The 15733-nt window shown below is 36.9% G+C and overlaps 1 protein-coding gene across 5 annotated transcripts in view; it reads left to right on the top strand.

The window, feature by feature from the left end:
• The window catches only part of LOC132696575 (zinc finger protein chinmo-like), a 64033-nt gene extending 54327 nt beyond the window's left edge, over positions 1–9706 (top strand). For 4 of the 5 annotated variants that reach the window (XM_060661475.1, XM_060661473.1, XM_060661471.1 and 1 more), the window contains exons 3-7: positions 4861–5237; positions 6206–6425; positions 6551–6721; positions 7840–8094; positions 8610–9706. In XM_060661475.1, coding sequence (XP_060517458.1) covers positions 4861–5237; positions 6206–6425; positions 6551–6721; positions 7840–8094; positions 8610–8866 — 1280 coding nt within the window. In that variant the 3' untranslated portion in view covers positions 8867–9706. The remainder of the gene's footprint in view (positions 1–4860; positions 5238–6205; positions 6426–6550; positions 6722–7839; positions 8095–8609) is intronic. The other variant, XM_060661474.1, reaches the window with a different exon arrangement.
• Positions 9707–15733: the final 6027 nt, after the last annotated feature.

Here is a 15733-nt window from a genome sequence, read left to right as displayed (position 1 = left end):
GACCGCTGTCAAACATTTACCGACGTTATGTGCATACGAATTTGGCGGAGGAATGAGGCGGCGTCGAGCCGCCGCTGGGATCGCGCGTTTATGGAAGCGTGGAAACTGCGGCGGAAACAAAAAACTTCGGACATGCAACTACCGACGAAAGGAATCGAATTTCGTGTAATTAAGCAACCAAAATTTACCGTTTGTTGGTGGATAATCGTTTTCGCGGCGTTGCCGCTACAAAAAAATTGTTTACCTCTCGTTGCCAAGCGAAATCGCAAAAAATTGTTTATAAAACCGCTAGTGCTGGTGCGATATATTTTACTTATATATGCAGTGTGTTCCGTTGTAGTCAGTAGCCAACTTAATTTTTTTTTCAATTTGCAATATTTTTTTCTCAAAAATTGAAATTAGCTTTAGCGTAAACTACTCTAGATAAGGAAGCTTTTTTGTTTGAACTAAGGGTGGGAGGAAGGTCAAATATTGGTTTAGAAAAAGTTGAATTATAGGAGCTTCGACTGTCATGTCAATATCACATTAATTTCTAATTTCTTGAAAATCTGAACTTTTGGTTATTTATTTAATAAATATAGACAATTAACTATCAAATGTAATATTTACACACTACCTGCTACTATATATACCGAAATTAAATTCTTTCGTTAAATTACATAAACAAGATACATATGCCCATTAGACCAGTCGTGTCTTATGTAACAGCTCCAGCAGTTAAACTCTCAATAAAATTAGTAACTATTTTAAAGTTCCACACAGATTTTAAACCAAAATTTGCAATAAAAAATTCTTTTGAATTAATCAACAAAATTGTCTTTTGATGTACAAAACTCAGTTCAATAAATAAAATTGTGTTTATTAAACATATTTTTAACCGTAGCTTAATTTTTTTATTCCTTCCTTCTCTTAGACTAACGGACACTTTTTCCCTAGAACAGCTGTGGTTCCAATCTCTTTCCTTAGTCTCTGCTGTCACTTATTAAAAATTATCCTAAATAAACATATATATTAGAAGTTCTTTCTTGGCAAAGCAGGTACAAACGTTGCATTATTCCTTATATTTACTAAATGTCTACATTAAAGCAACTCACAAGTAATAACAGTGGTTAATTTAAACTTTTAACAAAATGTTGTCTTGGAATTTCCCATCGAACAATAAATAAAACTAAAAATATCTCTATTTGCGTATTTTATAGAATAAAAAAATTCTTTTATATATTGGTGCACGGATGAATAAAAGGTATGTTTTTCGTAATGGTGTACAACAAATGTGATATTCTAGACAAATTTATTCACTTATATTACAATCATAAGGTTTCAAATATGTAGTCCATTCCTGTTTGTTTGTGGTCTGTGGTCTGTGCTCTAGTTCTTCTTCTTCTGCATCATTAGGCCTTCCACTTATTTTTCCACTCTTATTACTATTCATGCTAAATAATAATATAAATAAATAGACGGTTAATACATATGTGTAATATGTATTATAGCAAGTAATAATATATATAGTATAAATTATAGCACACACGTGTGTGTCGTTCAACTGCGCAGCGGCAACATAGGAGAACCCAGTGAAAAAGTTTCAAAACATTTGTCAAAATGTGGTTTAAAAATAGCTTTCAGAACTAACAACACAATAGGATAATTTTTAAAAAACAATAAAACGAAATGTCCAAAATCTCAAAAATCAGGTGTCGACAGGTTGAAATGCGGATCTTCTCCTAAAATTTATATTGGACAAACAGGTAGGTCCTACAAGAAACGCATTAACGAGCATATAAGGGCGTTTAAAAATAAGAGTCTAGATTCTAATTATGCTACACACTTAAACACAGAAAAACACATTTTTGACGACAATTTTGATATTTTACATACAGCTACAAAAAGTAGAAAATTAAATTTATTGGAAGCCATGGAGATTAACAAAATGAGACATTCAAATGTATTGCTGAACGGTCAATTAGCAATTGTCATTTGAATATATATAATTTCGTGAGAATCTGAACCCTTAGTTCTTATTTATTTTGATAAATGGATTTTCATCAAGTAAAAGCCACCTCAGTTCAATAAATAAAATTGTGTTTATTAAACATATTTTTAACAGTAGCATAGTAATAGTACCCCGAGACGACAGACGTGACGTGCGCTGCTTATATTTTCTACTAATATTTATACCATTCAATGGAGCGCCTCCTACCGATTCATAGAGAAATTGACGTTCCAGTCGAAGCTCCTATAGATACTCTTTAAAACTAAACCAAGTTGGTCGAAATCGGATTAGCCAAAAAAAATGTTTCAACGTTTTCTAAACGTATATTCAAACCTTCTCCCACCTTCAATTTGACGAGTTAGAAAAAAGTAGTTCTAACAAAACAGTTTCCTTGTCTAGAATAGATTACGTTAAAACTAATTTTGGTGTAGGTTAATTTGGAATATTTTGGAGAAAACCCGTTTTTTTTTTCTATTTTACAGCAGAGGTTACGCCCCCTAGCGGCCGTTTAGTGAACTCGAAAATAATTTCCAGCCTTTTCTTTTGTCCGATTTAATCAAAAGTCGTTTATTACTGTTATTATTAAAATTCCCAAAGTTCACTAAAATGGACGAAACTTTTTTGCGTAGATAGCAGATAGCGCAAGAAGAACGTAGAAGGAAAAAAAAACTACAAAATACGTTTTCGTATCGCCTGGTGGGTATTTTTTCTCTCTCTCTCTCTACACGTCGCGGCGTTCTCTATCGCCGACGATAACTTTTAAATACCGTCACTCGTCAACTTGCATCGCGTTTGTGCACTTGACACGCTGACCCACTTCGGTTGCACGCGTGCAACGTAGGCGCCATTTATATTTATCTCTCCCGGTTCTTTAAATCGAAAGAGCGTTGTTGTTAGAACGCAGACCACAGAGCTCCGATCTAACGAGAGGCGACAGTAGCCTAAATATGTTCCTTGTTACTTTCGAAAAATCGCTGAAGTCGAATTTTTTTAAAGCATTCGCGCTTGGCAACGAAACGTTTTAATTTTTTGTCTGTTCTCCGTTCTCTGTGCTCTGTTCTCTGTCTACGCTCCATAAAAACGCGAATAACTTCCGAACGGTTTGAGTTAGGGCGCTGAAGTTTTGCTCCTTTTAAACTGGTCTTGAGACATATAAGTCTATGGCCGCGATCAGAAATTGACATCTATCATTTGTTCGCGATTTTCCACTGTTTTTCGTACATCGGTATGGAACCGGATAAGTGTCCGAAATTTGAAGTTATCGACCTCATATTTGGCAAGCAAATAGCGTGTGGTCTCGCAACGGAACCTATTGAAATTGGGGGGGCTGGAGGGTTGGGAAGTATTTTAAAAAAATGAAAAACCGCCTTTGCGTGGGTCTAAGAAGAAAATCATTTCTCGAAAACGTTGTACCAGATCGAAAAAAAAAGTATTTCAGAAGATCCGCGAGACATTTTTTTAAAATGTACAAGGTGTGGCCAGTATTGCCAAAAAACCGAAAATGGGGTTTCTCTTTTAATGCTAATTTACCATAACTAGAAGAGTGCGATTCAGAAGTCAATTTGTTTTACACCAAAATATAGCTCTTGTAGCCAGCTAAGACTTTTGCATTTAAGGGTTCTTCCTATTGTACACGGTGTTCGCGATATACCGTGCAATATTATAAAACGTAATAGGTTCCCTAAATTTGGAGCTACCGGCTTCAGATTTAGCAGAGAAGCAGAAGTCTAGACTCATATTTAAACCATTAAAGTTAGCTGCTATCAAGTACCGCATAGTACATTTTTAAAAATTTCATTTTTTTTTTGGGGTAATTTTTTTTATTTTTTATGCCGATCGGCAAAATTCTTCAACCAGCAGACGCGGAAGATCTATTACAATTACCTTTATTTCTAGCGTTTTTTTGATTATATCCATGGTTTTTCAGTTATGGAGAAAAATCTAAAAGACCCTAAAATTTCCATACTAATTTATAATCCGTAAATCAAAATTCTTAAAATATATGGCTAATTAGTTTAAACATTGTTATAGGCCACATCGAGAGCAACAATTTTTGTATTTACGGTTTTCGTCTATCACATCCACTGTTTGAGATATAAAAAAATTTAGACGGGATGGCGTCATTTACTGTTACGACCGCATGGTTTCAGAAAACAAATATTTTCTCTAAAACTCTATTGGAAAAATTCATATACCAGGAAACGTCGGAGATCCAAGGCTATAACCTCTATTTCAAAGATTGTTTCAATTATATACAGGGTATGTTTATGGGTAATGAATCTAAAATATTGAAAATAATTCCGTTTTTGTGGGTAAATTACTTGCGATAAATGAATAACTGTTAGAGAAGGGACAATTTTATAATTTTTATTTGAACAGTATCGTAAACTGTGTCGAAAGAAAGATCCAATTTTCGTCAATAATACAGGGCGCGCGAGATATTTTCTTAATCCTAACGGCAAAATTCTTTAACCAATAGACGTGGAAGGTGGAATTTTGTGGGTTTTTCCATTTTGGACAAAAATCTAAAAGGGCCTGACAATTGTTCTTCTCCACAGGAAATAATGTCCTTGTTTCCTCATTCTCTGTGTAAGTTGCGTTTCTCTTGAAGGTTGATAGTAACATTTCATGAAAGTTTGATGTTTCCGAACCAGTAACTGGTACAATTGAATTCCAAAGGATTGTTGTAAGAACGGCTCAACGAAAATAGGACTCACAAAATTTATCTTAAAATGTGACCCAATTAGGTGACCATCGATCATTCCAAACCAAACGTTATCTGATTTAGCCAGTTAGTTTAGTGGTAGTTATTATGTAATAATTATACTTTTTTTATGGTAAACGTTTTTATCGATATACTACTTTTCCAGGTGTCACCTTCAAGGCTCACAAGCTCATCTTGGCGGCTTGCAGCAAACACTTGGCCGACCTGTTCGAGACGGCGCCGCTCCATCAAAACCTCCTGGTTATCTTGGACGGCACATCGGCGAGCAACATGGCCGCCCTGCTCGAGTTCATGTACAAGGGCGAGGTCCACGTGTCCCAGGACGCCCTGTCCAGCTTTCTGAAGGCGGCCGAGTGTTTGCAGGTCAAGGGATTAAGCATCGAACACGAGAAACTGGCAGTCGCTCAGAGTCACTCTCAACACCACCACCAACACCACCCCCACCATCACCAGCAGCAGCACCAGGGTATCGAAACCGGACCTGCGCAGCAATCCGACTCGCCAACGCGAAAACCTTTTAAGGTTAGTGCTGGAATCTTAATTTAGAGCAAATTAAATTCAGTTTGGTTAAAACCGCGTTTGGGTCTGTCCAGGTTGTCCGGAATTAGATTCTACCAAATGTATACGAGTTTAATCTATATCTGGCAACGTCGCAATTTCTTTGTGTCAAAACAATCCCTTCTGGGTAGTAGAAGAGCTAATGTTTAGCTCTCTTTGTAGTGTATCCTGCGCAATCACCATCTGATCATCTACGAAATGAAGAGTTGTATCTTGGTTCAGTTGTAATGGTATCTCACTCCATGATCGTCTCCAATTATTCAGCACAACATCACTGTCTCAAGTCTTTTGTAAGTTCGAAGCTGTGCGACAGAAACCTACATACATACATACATACATGCAGCTCATAGTACCTGTAACTGATGTGCATCTTTAGTCACCATAATTGTCCCATAGAGCTTTCTTTTGTATTGGTGTTGTTCAGCTATATATCTGAACCTTTTTTCTTCTTAGATTTTATTTATTCTCGACTCATTAATATCAACAGGCTGCCTTGGTGACTTAATTATTTTTCTCTATCCTCCGCAAGTTGTTTAGCATAGTGTCGTTGCCATTCATCCATCTGAATTGGCCGAATGTTAGCTTCGTTTGTGCTGTTTGTTCTAACGGATTTAATTAGTCTGCAGGCTTCTGAAGATTTCGTGTCTTATATATGCGAATCTACTTCCCATAGGTTTGGTCAATTCATTCTTTTAAACTGTATTGGTAGCTCTTTATACAATAATTTTCCGTCTTCGTCATTACTGGGTATCCATTGTTTTTACGCTGGTTATTTTTTATTTCCCCAGCAATTGTTGTCCGGATAACGTTGTTATTTATCGAACAAATTTGGATGGATAGTAAATAAAATTGGGTACACCCATGCCCCTTGCAATCTGTGTTCCACCTTCGACCATCCCAGCGATACGGCCTTAAAAAAATCTCCACCACAGATCCTGAAGGAAGACCCGGACAACAATCAGTCGGGTCATCGGCAGCAGTCGAGTCCGTCGCCCAGTTATTCGCCAAAGATGTCGCCGTATGTGGCCCATCACTACAGGCCCTACGACCGTATGCCGCCATCCGCCAACTCCCAATACGAGACGACGATGAAACACGCGAGGTCACCGGGAGAGGTCGCCCAGGAGTCCAGAGCTTCGGTGTTACGAGACGGTAAATAGGAACTAGCTTCAGCGTCCCAAATCCCTAATACAGGGTCCATTAGATACTACGCCCTGTTTGCTCTATCCGAATTTTGGGGTCTCTAACAATAATAATACGTTGGTGTTTGTGAACAGGTAAAAGGCCAGTCTCACCAGCTCCTTTGTTGTTAGCTTATAGACCGTCGAGTTCTTCGATCCAACATGGCGACGCCGACGATGCTTACGACGCGGAGGACAGGGCGACCGCGCTGATTTGTCCGGAGACGAATAACACGGACAGATGCCAGGACCCCAGTTGTCCCGAAGGTACTCCTTTTTTTTAAATTTAATGGGAAATCTCTCAATCTCTTAGGACAATTATGTAATTCTTTGGTGTGCTGCCATCTACAGATGAGTGGCGAAGTTCAATTCACATTCTTTCGCTGGGAATCTGTAATTTTTCGATGTCAACATGAGGCCCGATGGACAGTAAAGCAACGAAACACATTACTTATAACATAACATAGTTTTCCGTGCAGCAAATCTCCAGATTCTTGGTGATCTTTTTCTTTCTTTTCTTTCTGGAGCAACGCGATTCCAAATGTTATTAAGCCATCCATTCTTTTGCATTCTTTGGAAATATGCATACCAAGCGACCATTTTTCTTCCGATGATATCCAGAATGGAGCCAGTCGTTTTTTTCTTGTTTGCTCCGTCCTTTAACTTTTGTTACTTCTTTATTTATCGTTCCTTGTTACCGGTTTCTGATCCATGAGCGCGTTTTGACTCAAAGATGAACTTGTTTATAATTTGTTTGCTCCTTCTGGTAATTCTGCCACTCTAAAGCAGCCTAGTTAGGAGTCCTTATAACTCTTTTTCCTTGCTTTATTTTACTTGAAATATCTTGATTGCTTCAGTCTGTTTTTCGAGAACGTTATTCCTAAATGTTTGAGCTGATTAGTTAGTTATCTAAATATCTAAATCATCTTTCCAGATTGTTGGCAGTGTTCCTCGTTTCTTTGTTTCTGGAGGAACACCATTACAGATTATCTATTATCTATAAGCGCGTATTTGTTTTTTTTTCGGTAATTCTGTCACTCCAAAGCAATGATTTAGGCCGTCTTATAACTTTCATTGACCTATTTCTCTTGAAGTATCTTCGCTCTTAAATGTTTAACCCGATTGCGTGGTTTTATGGTTTGTTCGCCTCCAATATCCCAAACACTCTGACGGTTGTCACTATTGTTGTCTTTGAGCGGCAGCAATCACAAGTTTTTTTTTCATCCTTTTGATGCATCCCTTAAGTGGGTTTTGAACAGTAGAGGAGCTACCAAGAATACTTATCTTAGCTCGTGTACATCCGCGCTGTGCTAGGTTTGACTGTAGGTTGCTATCTCCACATTTCCTTCGGTGGAACTAACTGAAGGAACAATGTCTCTCCGCAGATTTGCGAATGAAAATGGAACCGGTGGTGCAACAGGACGAGCCCCCCTCCAGTACGGGAGGTAACGCGACCAACAACAATCCGGTGGGGTCCACGGGGGCGAACCACCACGCTGGGGGTTCGCCCAACAGCACGGGCCACACCAACAAGTACGAATACGACCGTGACAAAACCGACCTCATACCTACGACCCTGTGGAACTCAGTCACCGGGAAACTTAGCCACCACAAGCAATCTACCGTTAACACTCCTGATGGTGAGTAAACCGTAGGCCTGTAGGTTATCGCACTAGGTCTGTACATTAAGTAATGATACTGAAGCCACACAAGAAAGTCACTAGTAGTCGAGTCGGACGAATAAGGAGGCTGAGGAGCTTGGGTGATGTTTTTTTTGGTGTTCATGATGTTTGGTTTCAAGAAACTGCTGCTCGCTAAAGGTGTGGATTGACAGTTTGGGCTTGAGGTTGCATGATTCCGTGAATGGTTGAAGCGTGTAATTACACGTTGGTTTCTGAAACAAGCAAGACTCGTCAATCAAGGTTGGTGATGTCCTTTTGGTCTCGCGAAAGGTTTTTTGTTAGATTTTTCTTCTGGGGCCTTACAAGCTCCCGTATTCTGTAGACGCTGCTCTTGATAAGACACAAGACACCATGTCCAATCTTGAAGTACTCTCACCCTCCAAGTTCAGCGCCTCCAATGTCGCGAGTGTTATTACTTGACCTACAGGCTTCGTACCAAGGTGTGGAACAGCCTCGAACGTATTCATTTCCAGGCAAAAAATTGAAGTGTCCTTTCTGCGAGAGATTGTACGGGTACGAGACGAACTTGCGGGCCCACATCAGGCAGCGTCACCAGGGTATCAGGGTACCGTGTCCTTTTTGCTCCCGGACCTTCACCAGGAACAACACGGTCAGGCGGCACATAGCCAGGGAGCACAAGACCGAGCTGAGCCTCAAAGCTTTCCACAACCAGCAACAGCAGCAGCAGCAGCAGCAACAGCAGCAGCCGCAGCAAGTGTTGAATCCGTGAAAATTCACGGAGTCGTCGCGATGTAAATATTACGCGTTAGGGACAAGATGGTTCTAGGTGGCCCCCCCTGCACACCCCCGCCACTGTGTTGTCGCTAATCTAAGTAAGGGTTTTTTCGGAGACGTCGCAGGACCTATGGGAAAAAGCGCCACGGGTAATAATTGGAACGAAACGTTCTTTTGTTCTTTTTAAGTGTTTTTTCCCTTTTTTTTCAAAAAAAAAAAATCGTTGTAAGTTGTGAGAAAATTTATATTTTTCGTTGCCGGTTATGAATTCTCGGGGTTTTTTTCTGTTGTACTTATACATATATATATATAGACGATAGTTTAAGGGAGTTTACGATGAGAGGGGCGGCGACGTTTCGGACGCTACCGTCCCCCCTACCCCTCCGATTCCACGGGATGAAAATGAGGCCGCGTCCGTCGGCAACGCTGCGCGGTCGAAATTTTCTTCTTCCTTTTTATTGTCGTTACTTCGTATTTACCAGTCGTTATTCTTCGACGGTTTTCATTTTAATATATATTCCGAAATTTTTGTTTTAATTTTGATTTATTTTTTGAAACTGCCAAAAAACGAGTTATTTATCAAAATTTCCATTTAAATTTTGGACGTTTGCGTTTCAACTAAATTTCTGAAAACTCGTCATTACATAATTTCTGCGCTTTTTCATTTTATTTTCATTTTTACAAATTTTTTTGAAATTCACATTTTAATTTAATTTTTTGCGTTTTTCGATTGTTTAATTTAATTTTCTGTACTATTGAAAAAATCGTTTTTCTTTAAATTTTTAGTAACATGTTTTTTGACGTTCTCATTTCAATTCAATTTTCTTAAACTTTGAAGAAAATCGCCAACTTTTAGTTTTAACCAAATTTAATTTTAATTTTAGCTTAGCTTAGCTAAACTAAACAAAATAATGAAGAAAATCTTTATTTCAACTTATTTTTCGTCAACTTAATATATCCCTTTTTGAAATTGTAATTTTAGCTTTTTCTACTTTTTAATAATATGGTTTTTCGAAGTTCAGCTTCAACTTTAAAACTCGTTTTTTGAACTAATTTTTGGCTAACTTCAAAAAATCATTTATTGAAACTTTTTAGCTATTTTCTCATTTTTAATAACGTCGTTATTCGACGTTTTCATTTCAATTTCATGTTCTTAAAATCGTTTTTTAAACTTCGAAGATTTCAAAATTTTAATTTTAGCATTTCCTAATTTATAATATAATTGTTTTTCTACGTTCTTACTTCAATTTAATTTTCTGAAAATTTGAAGAAAATTGTTTTTCCAAAATTTATTTTTACGTTTTCAGTCAACTATTAATAAGTTCTTAATTTAACTTAATTTTGTTTTCTTTCTCTCTGTAAATTCTTTCTTCTAGATTTCCTTTTTTTTACAGTAATTAAGCGAAGCCGTTTAAAACTTCCGTTTTAGTTTTTTTTTTTTTGTTGCAATATCGTTTTTCCTTTCTACGAGTACGTTTTTCAAAAACAAATTTTCGAAACATTTTTAACTAAAGGAAATCGAATTTTTCCTCTTTTTTTAAAACATATATAAATATTAGATTCGGGTTTCAATATTCATTTTCTCTCCCTTGACTCTTTGCCAAAATCAGTGACGTAAAAACTCAAGCTGACGTTTCAACTGTCAAACGTCAAACGTTGCCGGTTACGGACGCGGCCCGCAGCTCAAAAGAAACAATCGCTTCCGGTGTCGACCGGGAAAAACCGAAATGGCCGTCCGCCGACGCCATTTTAAAACTTATAACTAGTCAAGTGCATTATCAATAGTAATACGTTCTCGCAGTATTTCTTTTAATTAAATAATTCAACGCATACGGGTAAATAGTTGCGTGACTTTTAACGCGCGCCACTGGCGCCGCATCAATCAGACTCTGGGATATTAAACCTACCTCATTTTTACATGACAACATTATTATATTATATACTTAGGCCGTTAAGGATTTATATTTTGTATTAGTTCGTATATATGATTATAGTTCGTTACGGGATTCCTACGCAACTACCTCCGTTTTTTACAGTATACTATATATATTTCTACAACTGGGTGTAAACTATCTACCTCCTCGACAACCGCAATAATAATTGTCATTAAACGTTTGTGTGTAAAGCGTGTGCGCCAGCGTGGCGTTGGTCGTTTGAGACGCCACCTACTGGCTGCCGCGCGAAACTCAGGATCGGGCCGCGTTCGACAATACCGATGACGTCACAGGCCAGTAAACGATGGAGGGAGTCTATCGCGAGACCTCTGGCGGAAACAAATATTACTTAAACAGTTGGTGCCCCTGGAACTTGGAAGCTTCTGCTCTAGAAAGATCCGCAGAACACGCGTCTAACCAGTCTCGCAAATTCCTTGGCAACGATATCTTTGTTCTACTTCTGCGTTGATATTGGTTTCTGCGCCATAGTCCAGAGCCTCTTTTTCATCTGAATGTCAGAGCAATAATATATTATATACTGCGATTGTCCTTTTGTCCATATAGTCCTTGCTGATTGTTGTTTTTAGTATTAATTATGCACTTTAAATTCGATAAAAATGGATTTTCCACATTTCCCACAGACCACAAACAAATGCTTTATTGCTGCTATCGATCACGTGGTTCCGGTCCAAAATACGCAGTTTTCCGTTCAAAATGCATCGGACGTTGTTATATCTTCAGTGATTTTCGCTAGATCGATATTTTTCGAATATCAAATGGATCGATTGTTATACAGGGTGTCCCTCAATTCATGCATCAGCGCTTGATCTTAACACAATTTTAAAATTTTAGTTTTAATTTGAACTTTATATAGTTCATTAATAACATTGTTTTGCGAAGTTTGCGTTTTATTTTCACGACTTTTAACTAAAGTCCATTTTGGATGTTAATGACACGGTTTTTCGGGGTTCTCATTTAAATTTAAGTTTCTTGAACTTTGAAGAAAATCTTTTTTTGAATTTACTTTTCGCCAACTTCAAAAAATCATTTTTTGAAATTTTAATTTAAGTTTTTTCCAATTTTTAATAATATTATTTTTTCCGCGTTCTCATTTCAATTTAATTTTCTTGATCTTTGAAGAAAATCGCTTTTTGAACTTAGTTTTCGCCAACTTCAAAAAATCATTTTTCGAAATTTTAATTGATTTTTTTCCAATTTTTAATAACATCGATTTTCCATGTTCTCATTTCAATTTAATTTTCTTAAACTTAGAAGAAATTCGTTTTTTGAGCTTAGTTTTATCAAACTTAAAAAAATCATTTTTCAAAATTTTAATTTGAACTTCTTCTAATTTTTAATAAAATCGTTTTTTGATATTCTTATTTCAATCTAATTTTCTTAAACTTAAAAAAAAAAAGCTTTTTTTAAACTTTTTCGAAAACTTAAAAAAAAATCCTTTTATGGAAATTTTAATTTTATCTTTTTCTAATTTTTAATTTAATTTTCTTAACTTTGAAGAAAATCATTTTTTCAGCTTCTATTTCGCAATTAACATCGTTATTGGCGTTCTTATTCTAATTTACGTTTTTTTAAACTTTGAAGAAAATCGTTTTATGGATTTCCATTTTGATTTTATGTTTGCCGGATGCCATTTTAATTTTGTCTTTTGTTTGTGTTGAAAAAAACAGTTTTTTCGAAAATTCATTTTAATATCATATTTGCCGCCCACTGTTCATAAGATTTTTGAAGTACCCATTTTAATTTTGTTTTTCCCATATGTTTTTGGTAAATTCTGGCTTTGGTATAATTTATTTTGTTTTAATATTGTTTTTTTCATGTACAAATCGCTTCGGAAGTATCCACACTGTTGTTTTTTAAATAAATATAATTTAATTAAAAATATATATTTTTCGCATTCACAAATGTCTTTCGCCGCTTGTATAGGGAATTTGGTGCGTTAATTTCATAACAGCCTGTATAAAGTTTTTCTTTTTTTGGCACCGCATTCAGGACCCCTTGGGTCGCGTTCGCCAAACTACCGGAACAACAAGTTTAAATAACAACTACCACTTTTTAATTCAATATTCAATATTCTCAAAAAAGTAAATAATAAGACACATCACTGTTCATTTTTTCTTTCTATTTGTCTTAGTGGTTATGTGTTTCTTTCTTCCTCGCATTTTTTCAGTTAAATAAAAAAACTCCTTGCTATTGGGCACATCCGTTGGTTATTAGATCCACGATTATCTGTGATATACTGAAAAAAAATAGAAGCTACATTTTAAGAAGCAACCGCTTCAACTGACCTCTAGCGTTCGCCTCAAACACCTGCTTATCATTGACCCAGTGCGCGCTTGTTTACTGTCCCGTGACGTCACCTCTAACGAAACAAACGCCGAACTGGCCCGAGACTACAGATCTGTCCCGTGAGAGCATATATATTTTTTTCTATCGTCGTTAAGTTGTTAGTTGCTAATAACGTGTAAGAGAGATCGCGAAACATTTCAGACCACGGAGCAAAGAGAGGTTCAATTTGTAATTTAATTTATTTCGACGGTGATATACGCTTTTCTTTGCTCCGTCGTCTGAGCTGGGGCCGGCCATGAACGGGGTGACTCGCAGTACCGGTTTTCAAAAGATTTTCATCAAGAAAACTTTTCGGAATATTATGAGTTCTTACATCGAAGTTGCTCGGAATTTGTTTTGTGCCAAAAATGTGAAATGTGCAGTTTTAATCCTTTCTAGGTCGTAACTTAGCTGAGTCGCTGCAGCTATTCCTTTTGAACCGAGATAAAGTGGTTTTATCATCGGCAGGATTAAAACTCTCATAATTTAATAGTCAAACCAAACAAACTTGACACACTTTTGGAGATAATGTAAGCCATGTGCGATGCCTTTGGGAATCTACATCAGATAATGGGGGAAGGTCGCCTCTATTGGAGGTTTTTGCTTTTTCGATTCTAGGGACGACACGGAACAATATTATAAAATTTTATTTGCATATGATAGGTTACACGCCCGCTGTAGTTTACATGCTTTTCTCTGACTGGGTAATTTTAGCTAAATTTAAAATATTTAGTTGGTTATAGAAAAGTTTGTATTCTTCTACAGAGTAAAAACATTGCTACAAAAAAATTATTCTGATTTTAAAATTTTTAAATAGCAAGTTTGTGAATTGATTTGGAAATAGATTGTATAAACTTAGGTCAAGAGAATTTTTCATGCTCTTGTGAGTTTTATTCTCATTCAGTTTTAAGTGATCTTTTAAATCTTTAGGCATATCAGCTTGCTCCATCGATCACGCTTCATTTTCTTTTCAACAAGAGACATTCTGCTTTAATTTAATAGAGACAACGTAAAAGAGACAACGTAATCTTCAATGGTCGTCTAATTTGGACCAGTCCATTTTGGGCAACCAGGTGCTGGTCTAATTTAAGACATCAGTTTGAAATATCAAACATAAATTCACAAAACTGACTCTTATACTGGCGGATATAAGCTATACCTATAGATGATATTACTTGGGACTAAGAGAAACGGAACCAGTTGTACTTAGCATTTAATAATTTGACTAGTACGCTCATATTCAGTGACGGATTCATGCATTTTCTCTGTAATATCTCAGGGTTTCCCATGATGATATGCGAATATTTAAGTCCATGCAATAAAAACCTAATTTGACAGGAGTGAATATACGAGTAAACCACATTTGATTTGTATTTACGATGAAACATCTTCATCATCAGAGCCTTATATTTTCTGAAAGTGTTATACAACGGATCCAATTTTCTTTGGTTTCATCGTGCTTTATCTCACTTACAATTTCTGTCAATTTTTAACAACACAACACACATTGCAATAGCCACATCTCACAGACGCATCGATTCGCACAGATTATCGAGAGTCGCCCCCGAACTGGCCGGAACGAGTGAGGTTAGGTTTTCGTTTATAGTTTTTTATTATTTGTTTTCGTTTTAACAGTTGATCGTTCACCTTTACTTACGGGTAACCTGCATAGTTTTATATTCGCTACGTGTAGTGTGTAGGGTAAATTTTACGCGGAGTTTGTTCTTTTTATTTTACTATTGATGGTTTAACGGAGAACGAGACGTTCGCATAAGATGTAAAAGAGAAAGTGCGGTGACAATGCAATGTTTAAAGTGTACGTTGAATTTTCGCGATCAGACGATAGAGACTGGACTAACATACGGTGTCTACGTTCGACCCTACCTGTGTATAAAGTTTTTGCTAGAAAACGGATGATTCTCGACGGAAATAACGCGAGCGAGGTTAAGCGCGGATTCTTCTTCTTTAACGATCTAGGCCGTTCAGCCCGCAGCCGGATCGCGCGCTCCCCGAGCGGTTCGAAGGGCGTGTTGCTTAACGTTCTTTCCGTCGGGAACGATCCGACTTAACGCAATACATACGTTACAAACTCTCAGGCAGAATTTTCAGGGAACTCTACGCATTATAGTGTTTATTTAACGCGCTGTTACGGTAAATACAAAAAAGTTAATAAGCTGTATGCATGTATGTCCTTGTTACGATGTTTATATTACGTATAATAAAGAATTTAACTAGATGTATAACACGCGTTCGGTTAAAATCGTAAAAGTAAACGATTTTAACGCTCGGCACCCAAAACGTCGTGTAACCTTGTGTATGATCACTGTCGATTGACGCAGTACAAAAATACAAAATCTACCTCAATGACCTTATTATATTATGTATACACGCTCATTGATATCTCTAGTACAAAACGGATGTGTATTCCATAGGTTTTTTCGGTGAAACGAGAGCAAAAAGCTTACGTAGATGTTTAAATTAATATATATTATATATAATACGCAAGTTGATTATTCTAAATGTCTAAAAAAGCGCCGGAGGTATCGAGACTCCGATGACAGTCGTCTGTGGTGCCGCCCCGT

The sequence above is a fragment of the Cylas formicarius genome, unplaced genomic scaffold (genome assembly GCF_029955315.1).
Source record: "Cylas formicarius isolate icCylForm1 unplaced genomic scaffold, icCylForm1.1 PGA_scaffold_1__22_contigs__length_36826433, whole genome shotgun sequence".
Lineage (NCBI taxonomy): Eukaryota > Metazoa > Arthropoda > Insecta > Coleoptera > Brentidae > Cylas > Cylas formicarius.
Note: the sequence above shows the minus strand (reverse complement) of the source record. Positions and strands in the feature narration are given on the sequence as shown.